This window comes from Prionailurus viverrinus, chromosome D1 (genome assembly GCF_022837055.1).
Source record: "Prionailurus viverrinus isolate Anna chromosome D1, UM_Priviv_1.0, whole genome shotgun sequence".
NCBI classification, from domain to species: Eukaryota; Metazoa; Chordata; class Mammalia; order Carnivora; family Felidae; genus Prionailurus; species Prionailurus viverrinus.
In genome coordinates, this window is record NC_062570.1 from 105,533,957 (window position 1) to 105,560,378 (window position 26,422).

The 26,422-nt window shown below is 59.1% G+C and overlaps 1 protein-coding gene and 1 long non-coding RNA gene across 4 annotated transcripts in view; one reads left to right on the forward strand and one right to left on the reverse strand.

The window, feature by feature from the left end:
- LRP5 (LDL receptor related protein 5) overlaps positions 1–26,422 on the reverse strand; it is a 104,399-nt gene that overhangs the window by 1,596 nt on the left and 76,381 nt on the right. For all 3 annotated transcript variants that reach the window (XM_047877103.1, XM_047877106.1, XM_047877104.1), the window contains 12 exons: positions 26,083–26,267; positions 23,465–23,788; positions 22,042–22,241; positions 17,650–17,858; positions 16,298–16,488; positions 15,482–15,691; positions 12,465–12,590; positions 9,453–9,689; positions 7,262–7,372; positions 5,332–5,568; positions 5,014–5,153; positions 699–796 (listed from right to left, as the gene is read on the reverse strand). In XM_047877103.1, the coding sequence (XP_047733059.1) occupies positions 699–796; positions 5,014–5,153; positions 5,332–5,568; positions 7,262–7,372; positions 9,453–9,689; positions 12,465–12,590; positions 15,482–15,691; positions 16,298–16,488; positions 17,650–17,858; positions 22,042–22,241; positions 23,465–23,788; positions 26,083–26,267 (2,268 nt within the window). The remainder of the gene's footprint in view (positions 1–698; positions 797–5,013; positions 5,154–5,331; positions 5,569–7,261; positions 7,373–9,452; positions 9,690–12,464; positions 12,591–15,481; positions 15,692–16,297; positions 16,489–17,649; positions 17,859–22,041; positions 22,242–23,464; positions 23,789–26,082; positions 26,268–26,422) is intronic.
- LOC125176148 (uncharacterized) lies at positions 10,268–12,272 on the forward strand. Its single transcript, XR_007156148.1, has 3 exons — positions 10,268–10,355; positions 10,631–10,706; positions 11,775–12,272. It is a non-coding gene; the product is annotated as an uncharacterized LOC125176148 (long non-coding RNA).

The window sequence follows — 26,422 nt, forward strand, 5'->3', positions numbered from 1 at the left end:
TGCACCTGTGTGGTAGGCCTGTGGGCTAAGGCCACCAGGCTGGAGGTCACCCCAGGCTCGGACCTGGCCCCTGGACACAGGCCAGCACACCCAGATGCCTCTTCTCAGCACCCTCAAGGGCCCCCTCCCAACCCAGGGGGGTGGGGTGTGCCACCCCAACACGGACCCCCCGGGGGGCTGAGAGGATCATCCCAATCAAGGGCCCTCCGCGGCAGGTGCCACCCCTGCACTCATGAGACTTGGGGCCCTTACGGGACGGAGGCGGCAGAGGTGGGCATCACTGCCAGAGTCCCGCAGCTGGATTCAAACACAGTCAAACCTTGGCCCCTGTGCACGGGCCTCCCTAGGCAGTGGAACCTGGCTATGCCACAGTGGGAATCCCCTGGTGGCGCCATTCAAGGCCACGCCTGCCCGGGCACGTCCCGACTTAAAAAAACAACCCAGCGCTACGTCTACCTTCTAGAGCCTGCTCAGAACACGGGGTTCGGTTCCTGGACTCAGCAGGTAGGCCCGGCTTGCCCCGCGGGGAGGCAAGCCAGGTATGGTCTGAGCGGCTGGGAGAGCCCACCAGCACCCCGAACCTCTCTTCCCAGGTTTCCTGACCCGGGAAATGGGGACCGGGGGTCCTGCTCTATCACAGGCTTGTCTGGAGGCCCAGACGGCCACGGGTATGGAGGGCGGTGGCAGGAACTTCGTACCTGTAGGGTCTCGCGGCGGTGGGAATGTTGGAAGAGTAGAACATGTCCACGTTGTACAAGGAGGGGTCCGTGGCGGGCGACGGCGGCGGGTTCAGGATCTGAGGAGAGCAAGCAAAGGTTACGCCAGCCTGACGGAAGCAGGCGCTCCCTATGGTGCGCCCACCCCGGCCCGAGCAGGCGGGCAGGGCTGGGAGGGGCCCGCTTGGCTCCGTGGGCCCCTCACGGTCTGTACGGTTCCGAGTCGGCGTTCGTGAGACTTAGGGAGTGGACAGGAAGCCACAGCCGTCCCCCCTGAAGGTTGTCACGGTGAGAGGCAACCCCGCCTGTGGCCCAAATACAACCCCGCAGACCAGCCGCGACCCCGGGCCCACACCTGAAGGGCTGGAGTCCGCCAGGTCCCTGAAGGCAGCAGAAAGGGCCTTTGTGGCCAGGCAGATGTGTGTGGGTCCTGTTCCATCACCCCCGCAGCTGCAGCGTGCCCCCGCCCCCCACCGGTGAGGGACCTCAGCTCTCTGGGCCTCCACTTCCCCATCTCTAAAGTGGGCCCCTTGGTGACACGTGGTGAGTAACCTACACTCCTTATTCTGTGGAGGGTCCTCTTCAGCCCAAATAGCCAGCCTTGGGGAGCCTTCAGGATCTGACCCCAAAGTTGGGAGGGCACGATACTGAGGGCGGTGTCATTCAGAGCGGGGAGCAGAGACCAGGCAGGGAAACCTAGCAGAGAGAGCCTCCCAGAGGTGCCCCCACACCCCAGCTCTTGGGGTCCCGTTTCCTCTTCTGCCCATGTGTCGGACTAGAGCTGGTTCCCCCCAGCGCACTGCTGACGGGCTGGTCTTCCCACGTTCCACGGGCGCAGCCCCTCAGCCACTTGGGCTCGGGAGAGCGCCTCCTTCTGGTCGGGTCAACGCGGCAAGCGGTGTCTCTACGCTGTGGGACACTACGATGGTGGCTGTGGGTCACCGTCCACCTGTCCGAGCCCGCAGAACGTACGAGAGCAACAGCGAACCGTACTGCGCGCTCTGGACCTTGGACGGCTGTGCCGTGTCCACGGGGGTTCATCAATGACTGTTATTCATCAAGCACTACACGACTCTGGCACAGGATGGGCAGGAGGCGTGTGGGAAATCTCTGTACCTTCCTCTCAATTTTGCTGCGAAGCTAAAATTGCTCGTACGAGAAAAGTCTTTGGGGCCCCTGGGTGGCTCAGTCAGTTGAGCGTCCGACTCCGGCTCAGGTCATGATCTCACGGTTCATGAGTTCGAGCCCCACGTCGGGCTCTGCTGGCAGCTCGGAGCCTGGAGCCTGGTTTGGATTCTGTCTGTCTGTCTGTCTCTCTCTCTCTCTGTCCCTCCCCTGCTCATGCTCTGTCTCTCTCTCCCGCAAATAGAAACAAACATTTAAAAAATTAAAAAAAAAAAAAAAAAAAAAGGAAGTCTTTAAAACAAAAAAGCACATTTCTAAAACTGGTGAAATCTGAATAGGGCCAAAGAATATCACACCAACGGCCCAGTACTTCTGTTGTGCTGTTACCATAGACTGAACGTTTGTGTCCCCAAAGGTCCCATGTCGAGTCCTGACCCCCGAGTGATGATACTGGGAGGCGAGGCCGTCGGGAGCTGATCTGGTCCTGAGCGGGGAGCCCACGTGAGCCCGGCCGCCGACCTCGCGCGCGGCAACCTCACCCCTTCCGCCACGAAGGGAGGAGATGGCCGTCGGTGATCCAGAACCGGGCCCCCGCTAGACGCCACGGACCCCAAATCTCCCAGCGTCTGGATCTCAGACTTCCCGGCCTCCAAAACTGTGACAAGCAGGTGCTAAAGCCACCCAGCCGAGGTTATCTCTGTCCGAGCGGCACAGAAGGACTAAGAGGACGTTAGTTACGCGAGGTGTTACCTTTGGGGGAATCCGGGTGAAGGACAGAGGAGGTCTCTGTCTGTTCTTACAACCGCACGTGAATTTACAATGATCTCCGAAAGCCAAACTATCACCCTCTCGGCTGGGAAAATAAAGCCCATACTCTTGGACACTTGCCTGTGTACAGATTACCCCGAGGACACATAAGAAACTCACCACGGATGTGCCTCTGGGGGGCAGGGGTTCACGCTCAGCGTGAGGGGGTGACCGTCTTTTCACTGTACGTTCTACGGTACCTTTTGAATTTTGTACCATGAGCATATATTTCTGATGTGAAACAATATAGTTATTGTTTTGTTTTTTTGAGAGAGGAGGCAAGCGGGGGAGGGGGGTGGCGGGGACAGGGGATCCAGAGCGGGGTCAGCACTGACAGCAGCGAGTCGGACGTGGGGCTTGAACTCACGAACTGCAAAATCATGACCTGAGCCGAAGTCGGACACTCAACCGACTGAGCCACTCAGTTTTTTACAAATAGCTGGCTTCGTGCAGGGTCTGTGTTTGGCGTGATGAAATGTTCTAAAATCCACGGTGGTGATGCTCGCACGTGTCCGTGAATTTGCTAACCACCGCCGAATTCTACCCTGTAAGCGGGTGATTGGTGTGGTATGTAAGTTATATCTCAACAAAGTTTTTAAAACGATAGCTGGGGGGCGCCTGGGTGGCTCAGTCGATTGAGCCTCTGACTTTGGCTCAGGTCATGATCTCACGGTTCGTGAGTTCAAGCCCCACATTGGGCTGTCTGCTCTCAGCACAGAGCCCACTTTGGGTCCTCTGTCCCCTTCTCTCTCTGCTTCTCCCCTACTCATTCTCTCTCTCCCCCTCTCTCAAAATAAATAAGCTAATTAATTTTAAAAAATAGCTGGCTGGGGGCACCTGGGTGGCTCAATCTGCTAAGCATCCGACACTTGATTTCAACTCGGGTCATGATGTCAGCGTTCATGGGATCGAGCCCTGCCTCAGTGAGGAGCCTGCTTGGGATTCTTTCTCCCCTCTCTCTCTGCCTCTCCCCTGCTCATGCTCTCTTTCTCTCTCTCCCTGAATAAACTTAAAAAAAAAAAAAAATAGCTAGTTGGTAATAGTGTCATCTCTTGCTAATAAGACCCCCTCCCCTCAGCTCCCAGCAGAGCCAGAGGACCGAGAAGCCAGGGGACTGAGCCTCCCGGTATCTGCATGGGGGACCCAGGGGGCTGTCCTGGAGTGAGCTCGGCCTTTCACGATTGCCGGTATTTCCAGCTGGTCATGTGGCACACGTGAATGTCAGGGGGACAGTAGCGGCAGAGAGGACCAGGCGGACGGTGGGGAGTATTCTAAACTCCAGGCTCTCGGCTCTTGGCTTCTGCTGCCCCTAGACGCAGCCCCGGCCTGCAGCCTCCTGGAGACGCGGTTCCCAGCAGGTGAGGCCGCGACAGCGACCCTTGCTGCCCCCTTCCTCCCAGACGCCTGCCAGTGTCAGATGTGCTAAGGAGGGGATGGCCCGGACATGAGAGACACAAGAAGGGCAGCGACACCCAGCCCTGGCGGGTGGGGCTTCCTGGAGACCCCCAGAGAGAGCGCAAGAGGCAGAGGTCACCTTAGAGGAGCATCTGTTGCAGGAAGCTGGGTTTTTAAGGATCAAAAAGCACAGAACCACGTAACGTCAGCCCCGATGCTTGTATACACAGATTCACACTCACGCATCAAGCTCGCCCCGTTCCCTGGGGCTATGCCCTTGGGAATGTCCTCCCCAGCCTCGGGAGAGGTCCCCTGGCAGGAACCTGTAGGGGGCTCGGGCGCTGGGGGCTTCTGTGTGTCACCCTCTGTGTGACCACTTCTCTCTAGCGTGTGGCTTGCCTCGGACTAGGCCCTCACCCTCCGGCTCTGGAAGCTCAGCCACAAAAGTCACCTGTGAGTGCCAGCCCTTTGGAAAACAACCCAGCTGTTTTCTGGGACCCAGCAAGGGCCTGGGAGGGAACATCGGGTGCTCTTGGCAGGGACAGCAAGGAGAAAGTCACACAGGCACACTGGGAGCACCCCGTCCAGACAGGCCCTACAAGAGACACAGTCACGGACAGGCTGGGCCTGCGAGGGTCAAAGACAATCTCCGGGACACTGAAATGCCCGGCGGCAACCCGGGAGGTGGGGTTATGGGGGAGACTCCGCCCTTGATATTGTTATGGGGTTTCCAGATTAGCCACCACGAACAAGAAGCACCCTTTCTAAACAGGGAAAAAAAAAAAAAAGTCACAAGGGAAAAATGACAAGATGTGCAGAGGGAGGAAAGTGAACGCTGTCACCATTCTCTGTGACGGCGGGACAGCTGATAATTCCAGAGATGCCGAGGTCACAGGAAGGGGTCTCCCTGGCCGGCCACCGATGGTGGGGACCCCCCCGGATGGCCGGGCCTCCTCCCGCGCCCACTCACCGGCGGGTACAGCGTGGCCTTGGTGCTGGATGAGCTGCTGGACGAGGCCCCGGTGACGTGGTTCCGGTCATAGAGGGGCACCCCGCCCCGGCCGCCCATCAGGCTCACGGAGCTCATCACGGACTTGCCGCAGGAGATGCCTGCCGCGGGGGGAGGGACGAGGTGGCTCAGGGGCCAGGCCATCCCCCCCCCAAAGCACACCCTCCTCAGTTCCCGCGGCCCCCAGGCCCAGGTTCAGGCCCCTCTGCCCACCGCCAGGGTGCGTCTTCCCCGCTCACCCCAGCGTGCCCAGGGCCCTCGCGCACGTCGGCTCCTCACCTGTGAAGGGGCCGTGCTGTGAGCCGCCGGGGGCTATGAAATGCAGGGGTACGTGGGGGGTCCCGCTGACGTACTCGTGCGGGAAGGGCCCGTTGGCCCCCGTGTAGCGCTGACACACCACGCGCTGGCAGACGAAGTAGACCCCGCCCATGACAAAGAGCGAGAGGATGATGCCCACGACCGGCCCGATGGCACTGCCGTGGGCCGGGGTGTCGTCGGAGGGCGGCTTGGTGATCTCTGCCAGAGGACGGGCGGGAAGAGACGGTCGACGTTAACCGAGAAGGACAGGCCCTCCCGCGGGGGGTGGATGCCGTGTGCCCTGGAGGGGCCGCTGGGGTCCAGGCACAGCACCCGCTGGGGGAGGGCGGGAGGAAGGGAGAAGCTGGGTGCCACGCCGCCTCCCCCCAACCCTGGCCTGCCCGGAGCACCCTCCCCCCCTCCGCCCCACCCCTGGCGGAGCTCTCCACGCTGCCCGACAAGCCCTCAAGAGCCGTCTCAGGTTCATCCCCCAGGGTCCAAGGGCTCTCTGGAGGCCCGGTGACGCCCCAAGTCAGGTGGGCCACGAGGCCGCTGGAGCCGGTCACCGGGAGCTGACAGGGGCCACGGGGGTGGGGGCAGGCAGGCAGGGCCCGGGGGCTCCGAGCCGCGCCAGCGGGGGACTTGGCCCACGCGCAGGGGCAGAGCTGGGCTGATGGAGACCCCGGGGGCCGGAGGCCTTCACCAGCGGGGCTCGCTGAGCCCCACGCGCCTGCTGACACAGAGGTCCCAAGTGAGGGCAGTGTGAGGGGCAGGGGCCAAGCCCAGGCTCAGGGGCCCAAGGGTCTTTCTGGGCATCCTGACGGGGTGACAAAGGCCGGGGGCAGGGGGGTGCTCCTCAGGCTGCCCCCCGCCCTGGGGAGGGAGCAGGGAGACTCTAAAGTCAACTTCGGCGAAAAGAACGTTCACTTTCCCATCAGGCCCAAGGATTCCGTCCACCGCGTCCCCTCTTGCCAGCCAGAACCCGGCAGAGGAGGAAAACCGCCGGCTTGGGCGACCGGACCAGACTCTGGATAAATGTCGCCCCTGACACCGGAGGCGCCATCATGCCAGAGGCTGAAGAGAGACACGGTCAGACTGGCGCCTGCCAGCAAAGGGGTGGGGGCGTGATCCCCGGTGGCACCCACGGCCGCCCTCCGGCCCCAGGCCACTCACTTTCTTGAGACGCTAACTGAGGTGCCTCACCTCACTTCACACGAAGGGACAACGTGCTCAGGGAGCCCTCCTCCTTCCCTGCTCTCAACACCCCTCTCCCGTAGTCAGCTCTCAGCCCAGATACCTCTACAGTGAATGCAGAGCCCACGTCCTCAGACGTGTGCACACATTCCTACTTCCTGTCTGAGACTCCGGCTCCCCCCCCGCCCCCGTCGGAATCAAAGACAGCCCTTCAAGAGCCACCACCTCCAGGAAGCCTCCCTGACTGCCCTGGCCTCACATCCCATGGCCGCCGTACCCCTGACTGTACAGGCCACGTCACTCACGGGGCACAAAGTACCATGCACCTCCTCGCCAGAGAGCAGGCTGGCAGGGAGAGGGCCACCCCGACCCCCATCCTCTGATGGGGATGCCTGACAGAGGCTGCCGAGTGAGGTCCTGGTGGGCAGAAGCGTGCCCTCTCAGGCACACTCAGCCCCAACCACAGGGGCCTGCCTCCGTCACAGCCGGAAATACCCTCATGGGCTCATGCGCCCCCCTCCCCCTCCCAGCTCAGCCCCACAGCTGCCCCTACCTCCAGGCAGGCTTCCCTGCCGGCCTCCCCCAAGGCCAAGTGCTCCCAACCTCCCAGCCTCCTCTGTCCGTGTACCAGGCCCCCAGCATATCTTCTCCCTCTAGACCCCACACTCGTGGGGAGCACCCCAGCCCAGGGTGAACCCTCCACGGGAAGCTGGCTCACCGCACATGAGCTCATCCGAGCCGTCGATGCAGTCAGGGAAAGAATCACATTGCTGCTTGATGAGGACGCACTGGCCACTGGCGCACCGGAACTGGTTGGGCAGGCAGACGGCTGCAGGGGGAGGGCTTGCGCTCAGAGAGGCTGCGGGGCGTGACGCCGCCAGGAGGGCGAAGTGGACAGCCGCCAACCAGCGCTTCCCGCCCCGCCCCCGAGACCCAACAGAAAGGTCTGGGTTCCAAACGCAGAACGGACAAACGGGACTCTTTCTAGGATGGGTTCAGGGAATGGTCACAGCAAATGCGGTCTCCACCCTCCCCTCGATGACCCCTATTCCAAGGTCTAGGCACGGCTGGCAGGGAAGGGACCTCAGTGACTCCCAGGAAGTACTTATCAGGCTCCTACCACGGCTCAGGCCCATGCAGAGCTAGGACTAACACAGCCCCTGCCCGGAGGCTCTCCTGAGTTATGGGGAGGTGACAGCCAACTAGAGGAATGACCTAGAATGGGTGGGAGCAGGGACAGGTGATATCTCAGCAGAGCTCCCAGGGTGGAGGATTAGGAGGGGGGAGCAGGGCTCAACCAGGAAGGAAAAGGCAGCTCACGGCCTTTTAGACTAAGAGGAGGAAGGCTGGGTATGGCCTGTTTCCCTCGTGTTCCAGAATGCCAACCCAGAAGGAGCTACCGTTGCAGAGGAGGGCACTGCCCAGGGGACTCAGCCATCGCCCACCCCCAGTGCTTGCTATCCAAGCTCTCCAGCCACCCTGCCCCACCCCAAGCGCCCCTCCCTGGGACCCTGTCCTCGCAGAGGGTGGGACAATTTGTTGGTAACAAAGGAGAGGAAGCTTCTGAAAGAGAAGGTGCAGCCCAGAGCCCGAACTAGGGCGTGCTGTGGGTGCTGCACGTTGCTCCCAGAGAAACGTTACAGGGGGAGAGGCGGGGGGACGGTTCCCAGCCAGGCCTCCTGCCATCCTCTGAGACGGCCACCTAAACACTCATGCTAGGGCAAGGCTGTATGGCTGGGCTCAGCAAATGTCTCTGCAAAGGGCCAGGCAGCAGGTATTCAGGCCTTGAGGGCCACGGGTCTCTATCGTTTTAGTGCAAGTAAACAAGCGAGCCTGGCTGTGTTCTCACGCAACTTTACGCAACCTGGTGGCGGTCTGGATCTGACTCTCAGGCCACGGTTTGCCAACCCCTGGCCTCCCACCTCCATCAAATTCTCGGAGGGTCCATAAGCTGCAGAGACTTAACATCTGCGGCTGTACAGGACCAGCTGAGGAGATGAGCCCCCACCCCCGGGCCTTCATCTTCCGTAAACGGCTGCTCATCACGAACGGGGACAGTAGACGGTGATCCACCAGCGTGTGGGTTATCTCACAACAGCAGCCGGTGGCTACGGGGGAGGCAGAGCAGGCCATCAACAGCTCGGCGGCAGTCGTGGGGCCGTGGTGCTGACGCTCTGTGGCACGAAACCACTGAGCAGGTCGTTTATAAAAGGGAAATTCAGAGAACGCCCAGAAACAGAGGTTAAGGTTAAACAGAGGTTAAGACCGCACTGCTAAGGTCTAAAGGAAGATCCTGCTGGTCAGAGTGGACCGAGATGACTGAAGCACATCTTTTTGTCACATCCGGCTCACCGGGTTGCTAGAAACCACCCAGGAACAAGCATTATCCCACAGACTGCTCTGTGGAGGGCAGCACTGCCTTTGGGGACGAGTATTTATCCAGCTGACTACTGGATTTGCCTGGGGTTTTTGTGAAACTCTTGAGCCAGGGGCGGAAGGCAAGTGACTCTCCCAGCCTGCCTTCGAGCCAAACTACTTGGCAGGACAGGGTGGGTGGCAAAGTTTTCCTCCGTAGGCCTACGAATAACATTTTCCTCTCCCAACCTGAGGATTTAGCGATTTCGCCGCGGACAAACGTTCTACCCTACTCTTGCGTGGCCAGCCTGGGTTCACGCTCCGGGAGGACGACAGGGCAAGTGGCTTGCAGGGGGTGGGAGAATCTCAGGAAGGGGGCAGCCAGGATGAGGCCGGGGAGGGCGGGGGTGGGGCAGGGCCTGCGAGGGTCGTGGTCCAAGCCCGGGTCGGGCAAAGGCGGGGGCGGGGCCAGCGGGCAGGGGCGAGCCAGTGGGCGTGCCCATCCCAGGGCTGCCGGGGGCGGGGCCAGCGGGCGAGGGCGGGGCCGCTCTCACCGTCGCAGTCCGCCTCATCCGAGCGGTCCTGGCAGTCGGCCTCGCCGTCGCAGCGCAGGCGCAGGTCGACGCACTGGCCCCGCGCGCAGGGGAACTGGGCCGCCGAGCACACCGGGCAGCCCTCCTCGTCGCTCTGGTCGTCACACTCGGGGAAGCCGTCGCAGCGCCAGGCCCCAGGTATGCAGTCGATCTCCCCAGTGGCACACGCGAACTGGTCTGGCGAGCACGTGGGAGGCTCTGCAGAGAACAGGAACACCATCACGCCCCGCCCCGCCGGGCCATGCGCCGCGGTTCAATCGCGGTGCGGCACCCGCGCGGTCTCCACTGCAATGGGACCTGCCGCTGTGAATCTTATTTGTTGCCTTTTTTTTTTTTTTTTTTACCGTAGAGGGGATGGGGGGTGTTCGGGAATCTGGGCTTGAAGCAGCAGGTACTACACCAAGTTGAGCAGAAAACGCTCTGGGCTGGAAACTCGACCCCGACCGCTGAGAAGCCGGGGCACAACCCCTTCGTGTGAGTCTCCATCCCCTCACATGCAACTCAGGGCACTGGGCCAGGTCTATGAGGATGCCCACGGTACCCCCAACTGGAGCCCTGCCTTCACCTGCCTGGGGTCCCAGGCTGGGCTGCCAGTCTGCTGCACCGTGTGCACGTCCGCCTGGCCACACCTGAGTGTCCATTGTGCGCACACACGCACACGCACCTACACACGCACACCCCTTAGGAGATGAAGGGTCAGAGAGCAGGTGCTCAGGACCAGCACCTGTTACAGGTCTGGGGCAGCTGCTGCAGTGGGACTGGGACTTCGTGGGACCCACGGCCACGGCGGGGGCCGGTGGAGGACCTGCAGGGTACCTTGCTGAGGAGTGAGCTAAGGAGAGGCAGGAAGGCGAGAATACCACGGTGAAGGGGTGCGAGGAGGAGCAGGAAGGCTCCCAATGGAGGGAGTCACCTGAAGATGGGGAGCTGGGTGGGTGGAGAGGAGACCTGGGGCCACCTCCTACCAGCTGACCACGGCGAGTCGTTCCACTCCTCAGATCCAACTTCCTCAGCACAGGCCAAGTGCAGGCCAGGACATGGTTGGGGCGCAGGGTGGGACAGGAGGGAGTTGGACAGGTCTGGGGTTGAACCTAGCCCCCCTCGGCAACCGTACAACCAGACAACCCCCCCCCCCCCAGCTCCCCCGATCTCCATTTCCTCGTCTCTGAAACAGAAGCAGCAACGCTAGACCCACGCCCCTCACGGGACAGCAAGGTGAGTGTAGATGTGTGTGGCCGTGCCGACTCGGGAAGGGCTCAAACAGCTTTCACGATGGCGTGCTGAGAATGCTGTCCGGCTCCTGCCACTTCACGAGGCACGAGGGTCCACGTCACCCCTGAGAGCCCCTCGGAGCTCTTATCCTTCTGTGCTGTCCCCAGAGAAGTAGCCAGGCATCAAGTCTGAAGGGCCAACGGCAGGGGAGGGGCAGAGGGGCACGTCATTCAGGAGCCCTAGGGCTGTGGTCCAAGGGAGAGCAGAGCAGCCCCCTTTGTGCAGCCCTCTCTTTTCCAGGGCAGCCTGGACATCTGTGGGAGTGGCAGAGCCACTCAGGCCACAAAGCCACTTGAGCTCTGGGGCTGGAACTTGGGAGAAAAGCCATAAAGACTCTCAGGAGGGTCAAAGCGACCCCCAGCAGGGACAGCCACAAAATGTCCCCTCTGCTCTCAGCAAAGCTCTCTGGGGTTCACAGTGTGAGAAAGGACCAGCGAAAGCTCCTGTGGCCCTACCCCTTGAGCTCCTTGGCAATGGACAGTCTCTCCAGGGGCAAGGCCAGCTGAGGACAGGCATCTATGTTGTACTGGTGGGCATGTGCTGACTGTCTTCTGTGTAAGACACAGTGTGGGTGCCGTAAGGGGTGAGGATAAGCAGAAAAGGGGCAGGATAAAGACCAGCCCCCAGGAGCTTACAGAAGATAAGGGGAGATAAGAAGATCCAATGTGACCTGTGGGACACTGAGGGCAGCAGAGAGGAAGCCCCAGGATTTGGGCTTCATCACAAGTGACAATAACGGTCGTCCCTTTTTGTTACTACTGCCCAGTGTCCCACAAGTAATAGCAGCTGGCATTCCCGTGTGCCACGTTGGGGACCATGCAAAGTGCTCGTTGCTTAATGTCACAACAACTCCAAGGTAGGCACTCTCGACTGCTCTATTTTGCAGAAGAGAAAGTGGAGGCTCAGAGAGGGCAAGTGACCAGCTCGGGATTGCTGGGAAGTGGTAGGGCTGGGATCTGAACCAGGTCTGTCTGACCTTAAAGCTTATATTCTTGACCACTCCCCACTCAGCTTTAGGGAAAGAAGAGACTCAAGCATGGAAGGAGAAAGAAAAGACAAAACTACAAAAAGAAAACAGACAAGCCTGCTATTGGAGTTGCAGACTTCAGCACCCCTGCCTGACAGCTCACAGGCAGTCGGAGGGAATACAGACGGCTTGAACACCATCCGTCAACTGGATCTAACTGATGTTTACAGAACACTTCCCCCAATAGGAGCAGATGACACGTTCTTCTCAAGCTGACATGGAACACTCACCAAGAAAGATCACGTGCTGGGTCATAATATTAAAAGGATAGAAATCATAAAAAGTATGTTCTCTGACCACAGTGGAATTAAATAGAAATCAGTAACAGACTAATGGCTGGGAAATCCCCAAATATTTTGAAATTAAACAACACACTTCTAAATAACTCAGGGGACAAAGAAATTGTCTTAGGAGAAATTTTAAAACATGTGAACAAATTGAAGAAGATATAATTTATCAAAATTTGTAGGATGCAGCAAAAGCAGTACTTAGAGGGAAATTCATAGCCCCGAATGCACACCCTGGAACAGAAAGGCAGGTGAAGGGAGAGTTGGCCCTGGAGAATGGATGCCACATTGAGTGTGACTTTAAAAGGATGCTGGGCAGAGACCTGGCAGGCAGGGAATCAAGTCCCTGTCCGGTGTCCCAAGAGAAAGTGCTGAGGTCACACCTACCACCACAGGTCAGCAGGTTCTGCAGGAGCACGAGGTGGACTGGGCATGAGCACCGTGGTGTCCCGTCACCCTTGGCGATGCAGATGTGGGAGCAGCCACCGTTGTCCCGGGCACACGGGTGGGCCGCTGTGGAGACAAAAAGAGAGAGGGGGTCAGGCTCGGCCTCTCACCTCAGGACTGTAGCCCCAAGGGTGCTGGAAACTAGGGCCAGGCAAGAACTCACAAGAATGGTCACTCCTATAGGCCAGGCCCCTGCAGTTAATCCCACTTAATTCCCGGGGCAGCTGACAGAGTCTACTTCCATTAACGTGCATTTTACAGACAGGAAAACGAGAGGCTGAAAGCACAGAACTGGCCCAACATCACACCCTAGCCCATCTACACTAGCTCCCACTGCTCCCACAACCATCACTCTACACTGCCTGTCTCTCATGGTGTAGTACACCACCCCCCACAAACATATGTCCACGTCCTAATGCCTGGAAGCTGTGAATGTGACTTTATTTGGAAAAGGGATCTTCACAAATGTAATCAAATTAAGGCTCTGGAGATGAGGTCATCTTAGATTTTGGGGGTGGGCCCTAAATGCAACAACAGATGTCCATATAAGAGCCCCAGAAGAGGAGAAGACACAGACACAGGGGAAGTCTGTGCAGGGACTGTCTCTCTCTCTCTCTCTCTCTGGAGCCCCACTGGAGCCATGTGGGCCCAAGGAGCACCTGCAATCCCCACAACGTGAAGGACACACAGAGCCGCCCCAGCCCACAGCCCCCAGAGTGGGCCACAGGCCTGCTGACACCTTGACCTCGGGCGTCTGGCCTCCAGGCTGTAGGAGAACACACTTCTGTTGCGTTAAGTCACCCAGTTTGTGAAGACTTGTCATGGCCGTCACAGGAAGCGAATACACATGGGGATAAATAGCAGGACGGCACATCCCCGGGGAACTTGCGGTTTTCGATTCAATTAACCGAATTAACCAACACCTGAACAACAGGAAGACGCCGAGGAGGGTGGCTGCCCTCCCCCGGGCGAGAGGAAAGGAAAAAAAAGCACTATCCCCCACCCCACGGAAAAATCAGTGTCCTGCCTCAACCTCGGAGGTTAAGAGTTTAAAGTGACAGAAGTCACGGTTTAGAGCAGGGGTCAGCAAACTTTCTCTAAACAAGAAAGTAAAGGGTTTGGGCTCAATGGGCCAGACCATCTGTCACAAGTCAGCCAGCTGTAACACAAGGGTGGCCATGGGTGATGCACAAACCAATGGGCGTGGCTGTGTGCCAATAAAACTTTATTATAAGATCAGGTGATGTCCAGATGGGGCCCAGGGGCTGTGGAGCGCCACGCGTGGTTTAGAGTTTAGCTGTAGAATTTCGTGGGTAAGCAGGTTGGGTGCTCCACGTCCCAGGTAAATATGGGAGTGCTCACTCAAGGATCTCCCACCCTCACCCAAAACAAGGAGCCTCTCCCTACACATCACACGTTGGCACTCATGGGGACATCCCAGTTTCCAGCTTCATCCCTGTTTGTTAAGCATTTCCTGGCTCTCCCAGCCCCTCAGGTCCAAGGACCTGCTGGTCGGCCTGCCTGGCTTTCTGCCAACACCGGCAGGTCTGGGCGTTCGTGGGCTCAGTGTTCACCATGCTGAATGGTTCTGAAGGCTGTGACACCCGGTAATCAGTGGCTTCCCTGAGAATGGTGTAAGGGGCCAGGGAAACTCAGGCATTCTCACCCCTATCCATTGGGTGTCTCAGCTATCCGGAAGCCATTGGCCCAGTGACTTCACTTAGGCAGGACCTGGCCAAGAACCCACAAGGACAGAAACCAGCCACCCGGCAGTCAACACAGAAGTGACCAATTCGCTCCATCGGAGGTCACGCCCCCAAGCTCAGAGCAGGGAGCCTCACGACCTCACTCAGAGCCACGTGTTTGGACTCCACACATAACTCTGATGAACTCGATCTGCCCAACCCACCGGGGGTAAGCTTCAGAAAAGCCAGTGAAGAAACAGCGGCTCTGCCCTCAGATCCAAGCCCTGCCGTGTTGATCAGCCCGTTGACGGGAAGTGAATACCCTTTCTAAGCCCCACCCTCCTCAGATGTAATGCAGAATTAGGGCAAAACAACACAGGCAACATAGTGATGCACTGAGCACAAGGCCTGGGGGCTAAACGGTCAGAGCAGCTTTGCAGAGCAGGGAGGCCGAGAGAAGCTTATCCACGCCAAGTGCCACACCTGACCCTGGGTGGGGGCCGAGGAAGTAGCAGGAGTTACTCAGAGCAGAGGAAGGCGAGCAGAGACAAGGACTCCAGGGACGGGACACGTGGCCAGTGGGAGCGTGAGGGGCCCAGGTGAGGCGGCAGGTGGGGCAGCACCCCCATCCCGGGCCTTGAAAACAGGGAGCTCGAAGATGGCCAGACCAGGGGCATCGCAGGACAGGGACAGCGATGGCCCTGCTCACCGCTCTGTCCACGCAAGCAGCTGGCAGCTGGGGTGTATTTAGTGAAAGCGGAGTGAGAAAGACAGACAGACAGACACATTTTCCTGTGTCCACCTATAGTCACACACAGAGCGGGTGGAGAAACCAGAGGTCCCAAGTGTAGGGGTCCTGATCTCCCAGCCCTTGGGCACAGCCCAGACTGTCGGAGGAAGAATCCTAAAATGCCTCCAATCTCCCAGCCTGATCCCCAACACGGCGGATGGGGTTCTGCTGGAGTTAATGAAAGGGGACGCTGATTTGAAAGTGGGTGACTCTCACGGGACCCTGGAAAAGCCAAGCAGATTGTCCGGCTGGTAGCAGACGAGGAAGTCAGGTTCGGATCTGTTGCTGAGATGGAGAGGCATACTGAGGACCCGAGAGTGGCCTCGAGGACCCGAGAGTGGCCCCTGCCAACAGCCAGTCAGCCCGCAGCCCTCACACTGGCCAGCCTCCTTTCTCCGAGGGGCCGGTTCGGGGCTCTGCACAGGTGCCCCCCCTCCGGTCGGTCGGGGACCTGCCCACGACACTGCCCGCCCTCCACGTACAGAACTCCTCCAGGCTGATGTCCTCCACGGCGTGGATGCCGGTCAGGTGGGCCACCCGGCCCTGGACTCGAGTCCGCTTGTCCCCGGTGGTCTTCTCCACACGCTCGATCATCTGCTGCTGGCGGTCAATCCAGTACAGGTGCTGGCCCAGCACGGTCAGGCCCACGGGCTGCACGATGCTGGCATCCTCCAGGGTCAGGCGGTTGGCCCCTGCAAGTGGGACAAGTGCCCCCCGAGTGGCCGCTGACCCCGAGCGCTCAGCCCATGCTCAGCTCGGAACACAGGGCCGCAGGGAGCCGGGAGAGGGGGGGGTGGATTCTGCGCTCTGGCCGGGGCCAGGAGCTGGAGCGGATTCCCTGGAAGCTGGCCGACCTGGCACCTGGGCTGACCCCTCCCTGCAAGCACGGTGCCACCCCCTCCCCTCCCCCGCCCCGAGTACGGAAGAAAAGCCCCTCTAAGCAGGTCTCCAGCCCAGAGGCATCCGGGTCTAAGGCGGCCCAGGGCAGAGCGGCCACAGGGGTGGGTGCTGGAGGCAGAGGGGTCCCAGCCCACACTGTGGGACCCTGGCAGGTCACCCACCCTCTCTGAGACGCCTCTTCTGCCCTGCCACACGGGGATCATTCAGGACCCACGTCCTGGAACTCTCAGATGATAATAGTACTCGGTAGACATAAAGCCCTAGCATGACGCCCACCTGACGAACATGGAGGCTGCCCCCACTGTTCCCAGTGACAAGGAAGGCCGGGTGTCCCCGGGAAGGTCAGACGTGTGGGTTGCCGAGGGACCCAATCCCTGGGGAGGCCCCAGGGCACCTACCTGACAGGTCGCAGCTCTCGATACGCTTCAGGTCCGCGTCCACCCAGAAGAGCTTGCCCAGCCTGTTGTCCACCACGAGGGCCACGGGGCGGATGAGGCCCGTGGTGAAGAGGACCTCACGCTCGGTGCCGTCCAAGGCCGCTCGCTCAATCTTGGCGGCTCGGTCCTGCATGTTGGTGAAGTACAGGTACCTGGGGGAGGGGAGCAGGTGAAGGGTGTTGAGTCCCCCCCATCCCTCACCGGGAACAAGCTCGCCAGGCACCAGATAGACCAGCCCCTGACCCCGCGTCCATCTAGCCGGGCTTTGGAAAGTCACCAGGCACAAGGCCATGGACTCTCAGGGCTCGCCCCCCAGGCCCTATGGGGTTCAATGTCCCAAGAATTCCCATCCACCCAGAACCTCAGAAGGGGACCCATAATTGGAAGCTGAATCTTTGTAACGCAGTTACGGTGAGGCCATCTGGTCAAAGAACACCCGGAGCCCCCAGAAGCTGAAAGACAGACAAGAAAGGATCCCCACCGAGCCTCTGAAGGGGGCACAGCCCTGCCACCGCTTGACATTAGATTTCTGGCCTCTGGAATCGTGAAAGAACACACATCTGCTCTTTTCACCTCCCCCGGCTTGTGGTCAATTGTGGCGGCAGCCTTGGGGACCAGCGCCCACCCCAGCGGCTACAGCAAAGGAGCCCCTGCCTCCGTGGAGGCCAGCCTCGAGGGAGACTCATCAGCTCGCGGAAGAGCCACTAGGCTTGTGCTCCCTGAGCACTCGTGTGCCGCGGGGGCTGACATCACCATCATCCTTCTCGGAAGAAGACACCGCACCCCCGAGGTCACTTCACCTGCCTGGGGTCACGGGGGCAGTAAGCGACGGGGTCAGGATTCCAACTCGGGTCTGCCCGGCCCCAGACGCGGGGTCGCGCTGGCCGTCGCCCGGCACGAGCTCCACCAAGCGGAGCCCCCCAAAATCTGACTCCCGCCTGGCGTGGCGGCCGTGCACGAACCTTCCTGTGCTCAGCCTTGTTTCTGAGCTTTACGGCACGTGGCTTTAAGGCTCCGCCTCGCCCTGGTTATTATTCCCTTTGGGACCTTCCACGTCTGTCTACCTCCTCTTGGAAGGAAGAAGCTCCCGGGAGTCGAGGCCGTGCCCAGGAGGGTAGTGAGCTCCCGGTGGTGAGACGTATTCAAATAGCCAGCCCCCAGCTGGGATGCTATGGAAGGGATTTTTGCTCAGGGTTCAAATTTGATGGGGATGGTCCAAAACCACGGATTAAAACTTCTATCCTTCCCGGGCCTCCCTGCCCCGGGGTGCAGCACCCCACACCGCGGTGCCCGCCCACCCCACCGCCTCGCACCCTCGCTCGGCGTTGACGACGATGGCCCGTGGCTTGTCGCGGTCCCCACGGAGCACCACACCCATGGCATCTCCATTCAGCCGGTGGACGTTGATGGTGTTGGTGGCCTCACACGTCCAGAACAGCGTCCGGCTGTAGATGTCGATGCTGAGGTCATGGGGCTGCCTGTCCGGGTTTTGGCTCTGGCTTGGAGAGGTCAAAACGAAGGGCTGCATGTAACACAGGAAGAGATGGGCGTTGGCTACGGGCGTCCCGGGAGGGCAGAGGCCTCGGTGCCCGAGTTCAGACTGAAAGTCGATCTCCGACCCTGCGTCTCGACCTTTCCTGTCGGATCAGCACTCCCCCACGTGCCCGCTTGAGAGGGAACCTGATCATGGAGAGGTCCTAGAAGGGCCCTCGCCCCTCGGCTCGGATCTCCAGCCCACCCCTCGGCAAACTCCCGGCGGACTGTCGGCTGCCACGCCCTCCGGGCGTTCCTGCCCCCGGAAGGGCCGCCTGGTGGCTCGATAGTCAGCCCAGGGTCACAGCCTCCTTCTCGAGAGACATCTTCTCTTTTCTCGCTCGATGTTTTGGGCTCATGCTTTGGGAGTAAGACCTTCAAGTCTTGTTATTTGTTCAACTCAGGGTGACAGGACCACAGGTGTATAGAACACAGTTCCACCTCTCACGGCCCCTTCCCTGAAGGAGAGGCCGGGGGTGCAGGCCCGGGTGGGGGTGCGTGATGACACGCAGTGCCTGTCCCGAGCAAGGGGCCAGCCGCCCCTCCCGGCAGTGGTTCTGTCTACACTCTCTGGGTCTCTGCCCTGCCGGAGAACTCTGCCTGACTCTGTGCCACCTGCTGTATCTCAGGGGGTTCCATGAAATGCCGCGGAGGAAGGGAGAGCCCGAGGTCACCCTCATCTGCCTTACAGACCAGAAGCCTCACTCCCTGGTGGATCTGGGCCCCTTGGGTTACCCCGAAAGACCGTGTTCAGGTTCTCAGGTGATCTGAGCTGGTGCAAGGCGGGCTTCCCCGGAGTGCTACCAATGGTTTGGATGAAAAGTCCCTTCCTCTGAGGGCATCCTTAAGATGATGCTGTCACAAGAGCTCATTGCAAACTTCCTTTATCTCTTTGGCAGTCACTGAAACGAAGTCCCCTGGTGGCAAGAAGGGGCTTGCAGCCAAAAAGAAGCCCCTTCACCAGGCCCAGCCTCTTGAACCCAGCTGGAAGGGTACACCTCCCCCCCTCCCCGACACACACACACACACACACACACACACACACACACACAGTCCCACTGGGCGGCTGGCAGTGTGTGACTCACATCTCAACACAGAGCCCTTCTTTAAAGGGTCGTGTGCCTCTGCAGGTGATAACACCCACCTCCCCAAGAGCTGGGCGCTCTGGGAGCCGAGCGTCTGCTCCAGCTGGGCACATCCCTTTCCCCCGAAGCACAGACTCTGGGCCCTGAGACCACAGCCCAGGGCAACTGATGGGCTGGGACTGAAGCAAGACTGCAGCCTGGCCCTGGCCGTGTCCCGGGCATCAACCCTGACTTTGGGATGCCAGCCATCAGAACAGGCAGCTGAGAAATGCACGGGGCGTGAGGTGACACACTGCCCACACCTGTCCTCGGGCAGACGGATGACTGTCCGGTTATAAAACCAGAACTCCACGAATGCAAGATTTCTTAATAGAATCCTATTCGAGGCCACAGGCAACACCGCACCTCCTCCCCAGGACAGAGTAGCACCTAGCCACGTGGGGGCATCCACAGGGGTGCTGTCACAACAGCCCAAAGACCCAGCGTCCATCAGTGGAAGGACAGAGAAGCAAACCGTGGTCCACCCACACAACGGAGCGTTTTCAGCCTTAAGAGGAAGAAAATTCTAACACCTGCTCTGATACGGAGGAAACCTGAGGACATTATGCTAAGCGAAAGAAGCCAGTCACACACACAAACAAAAATAAATAAACACTGCATGATTCCACTTATATGAGGTACTTAGAATATAGTCAGATTCGTAGAGACGGAAAGGAGAAGGGAGGTTGCCTTAGGGTGGGGGAGGGGGAGGGGGAGTCAGTGTTTCATGGGGACAGGCTTCCAGTTTGGGGAGATGACCGAGTTCTGGAGATGGTCGGGGGTGACGGCCACAGGACAATGTGTGCGCTTCGTGCTGCTGAGCTGTGTCCTTGGAAATAATTAAGATGATAACTTTTGTGTATATTTCCTACCCTGAAAAAGTTTACTAGGAAAACAACTTAGCCAAAGTAGATAACAACTTAAAACGTCGTCTTTGGGGCTCAGGGATGCCCCTCATAAAGGATCAAAGCCACTAGAGGGTAGAGTTTTGCAAGACGCACAGGGAGGGAAACAGATGTTTTCCAAATGAAGTAGGAACCCAGAAGGTGTTTCTTAAAAGGACTTTTCCTTCAAAGTCTTCCCTCGCATTTGCAGGACGCCATGAACGGACCCTCTTGATGAGACTTCCAGGCAATTTGCGCCTGGTACCTTTCTCAGCAGGAAAGCCACCCATCATCAATTAACACCTCCCATTCTCCAAAGGACTCAAAGGGACTGTCACCTGCATGGTGGAGGGAAGAAAGGAATATATGCCCACCATTTCACCAGCTCTGCTCCCGCAGAGATGATACACAGCTGCCAAGGCTCTGCTGGAGCTTTTTTTTTTTTTTTTAAGTTTACTTATTTTATTTTGAGAGGTGGGGGAGGGACAGAGAGGGAGAGAGAGAATCCCAAGCAGTCTCCATGCTGTCAGTGTAGAGCACGATTCGGGGCTTGATCCCATGACCCTCAGCTCATGATCTGAGCTGCTATCGAAAGAGTTGGACGCTTAACCGACTGAGGCACCCAGGTGCCCCTCGGCTGGGGCTTTTTTTTTTTTTTTTTAACGTTTCATTTATTCTTAGACGGAACACGAGCAGGGGAGGGGCAGAGAGAGAGGGAGACACAGAATCGGAAGCAGGCTCCAGGCTCTGAGCTGTCAGCACAGAGTCAGAAACGGGGCTCCAACTCACGAGCTGTGAGATCATGACCTGAGCCGAAGTCGGACGCTCAACCGACTGAGCCACCCAGGCGCCCCTAGGCTGGGGCTTTTATCACCGACCAAGGACACAGACCTCAGAGGACAGCCTGTTAACTTCACATCGTCGCTGGATGCAGTACTTTGCCAGAAGCGATGCTGAGCCCGTACACACAGCCCTAGCACCCAGTTCGGGCTAGAAAATGGCCAAGTGAACTTTACTGATGCCAAAGTCACCCCAAAATCTCCACCGGCAGCATTTCTCTGCATGGCTGCTGTAACGGTGCCGAGATTTCACCGTGACAACCTACGTGCCTACCCCGACCGTGGCCACGGAGCGGGTCACCATTTGGTTCCGTGGCCTCTGTAACAGGAGTCCTTGAAAACAGGCACGGTGAGCCAGGCGCGTCCGTGAGCGAATGCCACACGAACGGAACGCCGGCCACCGCCGCCTGCCACGTGGAGACTCTGAGGGGGCCCCGAGGCTGCAGTGACAACGTCCTTCATGGCACAGGCCACAGACACCTAGCACGGAAGCCGTCCGTTGTGCTGGCATAAGCATTCTGAAAAGACGAATCTGTCGGGATCAGTGAGTGACATGCCGGGGACGGCTGGAGCGCGACAGAGATTTCACACTTGCCAACGCACAGGTCGTCCATGAGAAACTCTCGGGGAATGCAGAGAAGGGCAGGGATACACAAGCACACCCCCCCCCCCCAACTCCCTCCATCTCCCGTGGGCGGCGTCACGCCTGTGAGCGCGGGGCTCGTGACTTCCCACCCGCCGTCCCGTCGGTTCACGCACACGCACACGCACACCCACGAGCTGCAGCCGTGCGCCCCCGCGTCCTCAGCAACGTCAGGTCTCTTCAAGGTAAAGCGCCGCAGTCACTTAGGAGTTCCGTCTTGAACCACTGAACGTATGCAGACAGGTGCACCTGTATTTACGACGTCCCTATCTTTTCTTCACAGGTCACCGGCGAGAGTTCAGAGTGCAGTGCGCCTCGCCCCCTTCCCCCATCGCCCTGTGGTCTGCCTGTGTGATTCTGCGTCGTGCAGTGAGTTTTAGGAGCGTAGATGCTGCGTTAAAGCAAACAGACCGTACGATTCCTACGAACTAAAAATAAATCCGGAATAACCAATACCAACTAGGCTTGCGCGAAACCACTGTGGGAAGAAAAAGAAAATCCCATTTCTGCATATAATCTAAGGGTTTCCCACTGCTCAGGATTATACCCTGCGATGACATCATTAGAACCCAAGCCGTTGTTGACGCAAGCCGGGCTCTGTTGGCAAAGCAAAGCGGGGGAGGGGAGGGGGGTGGGTTCCTCGCGGAAGTGACCCCCACATACCCCAACGGGTTACACTTGCCTGGGTCCCGTCGTCCTTGGCTCGCTTGATGTTCTGGCGCCCGTCCACCCAGTAGATGAACTTGTCCAAGGGGTCGTAGTCGATGGCCTTGACGTTCCTCAGCCCGTGCAGGGGTAGGATGAGGTCTGGGCTGTGCTGGTCATCGGGGATCATGCGGCTGATGGCACATTTCTGGCTGAACAGCAAGAAGGTGGTGGGCGCTAGAACGAGGCAAACAGATGAGGGGGCTGCGCGTCAGCATCCGGAGCCAAAGACGGGGTGGGCGGGGATGGACCGCGTCGCCCTTCGCGGCGGGGAAAGTGCCGGAAGGACCTAAAAGTACTTCCAGGGGGCGGGCCGTGGGGAATTTTCCTCTCTGCACGATGCGTGTCTCTGCTGTTTCAGCATCTTGTGAGTGCATGAGTTATTTTAAAGCAGATAGCAACTGATTTTCAACTTCTCAAGACTTAAGACAGAAGCAGGGAAATAGTAGCAAATAGTCAACTCCCACCCACAAATGTACTTGCTGCCTGGACAAGTGTGTGAATTGCCGTCGGCCCTCAGGTGGTCAAGTGAATGGTATGAGGTGAACGATGGCGTGGGAGGGGTCACCTCGTGGGGGTGTCAGTGAGCAAAACGGCCTCAGTGCAGAAACTGCACCGCTCGGAACGTTTAAGAGGCCAACAGCCACAGCCTGTCAGAATTCCAGTTGGGTGGCTTGAAACAAAGTCACGGCCCCCAGTCTGCCGGCCACAGGAGCAGAGACTCGAGTTACAGGCATCCCCGCTGGCTGATGGGTCACCTGCACCACCTGTGCTTGACCCCGCAAGGTCTGGCCCCCAGGGGACGGGGACAACAGGACCAAAGGGAGCCCAAGAGTAGGGAGGCCCAGGCTGGACAGAGGACCCACTACTTCATCAAGACACAAACACATGGGCCAAGCCCTCGGCTGAGACATTCCACGGGGGCATCTTTGGACATAAAACACCGTCACTGGGGAGAGTACTCACTCACAGAGCCGGGCCTAGGCCTCTAGGTAACAGGCAGTGTATACAGTGTGAAACCTACTCAGCCACCCATGAACGCCAAGGCACCCCAGAAAAGGAGCTCCTTTCTAGGGGCACCTGGGTGGCTCAGTTGGCGAAGCATCTGGCTCTTGATTTTGGCTCAGGTCATGATCTCGCAGTTGATGAGTTCAAGCCCCGCGTCGGGCTTGTGTGCTGCCAGCTCAGAGCCTGGAGCCCGCTTCGGATTCTGTCTCCCTCTCTCTCCGCCCCTCCCCTGCGCGTGCTTTCTCTCTCTCTCAAAGAGAAATAACAACGTTAAAAAACAAATAAATCGATAAACACTAGAAGAAAGAAAGGAAGCGTCTCTCTCCCTCGGCTCGCAGAACCAGCCTGATTTAACACGGGCGAGGGGCGCGGGAGCCAAGAAAGACACTCACGGCTGCAGTTGTGGCTGCTGGGGTCTAGGGTATAGTGGGAGGCGCAGCCGCAACGGTGACCGCCAGGGATGGCGAGGCACAGCTGTCCACACTGCCCGTTGTTGTGCGTGCAATCGTTGAGGCCATCCTGGCGGGAGGAGTGGAACACCAGGATGTCCATCACGAAGTCCAGGTGGCCCTGGATGAGGGTGCGGTTCCGGCCACTGGTCTTGTCGGCCCTCTCGATGCTGTGCAGGTTCCAGTCCGTCCAGTAGATGTAATCGCTGTACTGGGTGAGGCCGAAGGGGTGCGGGAGGTCGTCGGCAATCACAACCCGCTCCTGACCTGCGTGGAGACACGCAGACGCGGCATCAGCAACACACGGCCGCCGACCGGTTCAAAGCTGCCCGGCCACCCGGGTCAAGGTCCAAGTGTTCAACTGCTTTGGAAAACGAGCAGGGCCGGCTGAAGCCGGACGCCACCCACCCCGTGACCGGGCAACTCCCCTCCTATCCCGCAAGAGGAGCCCACGTGGGGTCCGCTCGGCACGACATCGATGCGAGTACGCACGGCAGCAACTGTAAGGGCCGCGAGCAGGAAACAACCCAAATGCCCGCCCATCAGTCGTGCGGGTGAAAAATGGTGGGCAGCTGAAAGAAGCCAGACCCTAAAGAGCACGTGCTGTATGATCACCAGGATAGAAAGTTCTAGAACAGCAAAACCGGCACCTGGAGACAGAAGCCGGGGCAGCAACCACACCCCAGCAGCGGAAGACCCTTGTAATGAACCGTGGGGTAACCCAACGATAGCATGGCCACGTGCAGAGCCCGCACATGATGCACCACGGGGGCTCCGTGTCAGTGTGGAGATTATTTAAAAATAAAACCTCAGAGGGGCGCCTGGGTGGCTCAGTCAGCTGAGCATCTGACTTCGGCTCAGGTCATGATCTCGCGGTCTGTGAGTTCGAGCCCCGCGTCGGGCTCTGTGCTGACAGCTCAGAGCCTGGAGCCTGCCTCTGATTCTGTCTCCCTCTCCCTCTGCTCCTCCCCTGTTCGCTCTCTCTCTCTCTCTCTCTCTCAAAAATGAATAAACGTTAAAGAAAAAAAATAATAAAATAAAATCTTAGAAACGTTTTCTTTGAGACTAGGAAAAAAACATGCCGCCACGTCAGTATTGGTTATCACGGGGCGGTGAAAATTAGGAATAATTCACGTTTCTTCATATGGTTCTGTATTTTTGGAAAGTGTCTACGCTGACTATTTTGCCATTGGGAGAACGCCAGTTATTAAGAGGCTCTCTGACTGCTTCCATCAAATGCACATGTGCGCTCCCCGCCCCCCCCCCCCCCCCAAGGGCCCTGCTGGAGGGACAGGTGTCCACAACCATCACGCGTGAGATGCACTTTTAACCCAACAGCCCCAGGTCCGTGCTCCAGGCGCTGCTCGGCTCTCAGAAGCCCCGTGACCCACCCTTCATCCACCCGGGGGCCTTACTAATCGAGTGCTCGGTAAACGTCTGTGGCATTCAACGGAATGCGTGCCACAGCAGAGTGCCAGCCAGGCCCACGACACGTGGCCACCCTCGGTCTGCAGGGTCCTGAAAGTCTCCAGGGTTTCCGTGGATTTCCGCCCGAGCGTGTCTCCGCTCTGGGGTAATTACTGAGCTTAATTATTTCAGGCAACCGCAGCTGTTCGGTGACTGGTTCCCCACATGCACCAACCAGCCTCTTGTCGTTCACTGCGGGCCTGGGACACATTCAAACCTTGCCGTTGGCCTCAGAAGCCAGCACGGTGAGCGTGCAGGGGCAGGCGGGGGGGGGGGGGGGGGGAGGGGGGGGGCGGCGGTGCGGCCCATCTGGAGCGGAAACCAGGATGCTGGGGCTGGGACAAGCCATTCAGCCAGCCTGTGCCTTGGTTTCCTTACCTGTGAAATGGGCACAAGCACGCCCACCCCAGGGAGCAGCAGCGATCAGGAAATCAAGTTCTCCCCCTCACACAGGGCGGCCCCATCACCTGGTGCGTTACCGAGAGAACTAACATAACCACTCCCCTCCAGCGGAACAGAGTCTAGACTTGCACGCCCCGCCCCTACTGCTGGGTGACTTGGAACGAGGCTTTTTTTTCTCTTTTTTTACCTAATCCCAGGATGTTGGGTGTGGCCCGTGAGTGGTCCCAGCACAATGTCCGGCACGCAGTAGGTGCCCAGGGTCCAATGGAGATTAAACGGGTAGCCCTGGAATCTCTCTGTGACCTTGGGAAGATCCTGTGACCTCCCTGGGCCTCAGTTTCCCCATCAATGAAAGCCTACGCTGTGATACTGAAGGATCAAACTGGACTCCTGGCACACGGCTTAGCTGGGACACGGCTCTCGGTAGGTGTGCAGGAAAGAGCTGTCACCCGGGGCCTCTGTCAACATGCCCACGGCAACAGCACCAGGGGGTGGAAAGGGACAACCCCAGGAGAAGACAAGGCTGGACGAACAGCCAGGGGTGTGTCCACACTTCCTGTGGGGCCTCGGGACTTACAGGCCAGAGGGGACGGTGCAGCGGGGGCTGAGAGACAGCCAGCGCCCCGGCCCAGGGATGTCCCATTGCCGCAGGCCAAAGCCCCCGGCCCAGCAGGACCCCGCCTGGCCCTCACCCAGCATGTCGGACGACTCGATCATGTTGGTGTCCAGGTCCGTCCAGTAGAGACGCTGGTCAGCGTAGTCGATGGTGAGGTCGTTGGCCCGGCCCACCTTGTCCACCAGCGTCATGCAGTTGGTCCCGTCCATGAAGGCCCGCACGATCCTGGGCTTCCCGCCCCACTCGGTCCAGTAGACGTACCTGGAAGACACAGGGAGGGCAGCGCGGGCTCGGGTGCGTCCTCTCTCACTGCAGGGCAGCGGGGGGAGGGACACGACCACCCCATCTCCTCTGCATGGCCCCCACCAGCCTGGAGAGAGCCACATCAGTGACATCCCTTCACGAAGCAGGGACGG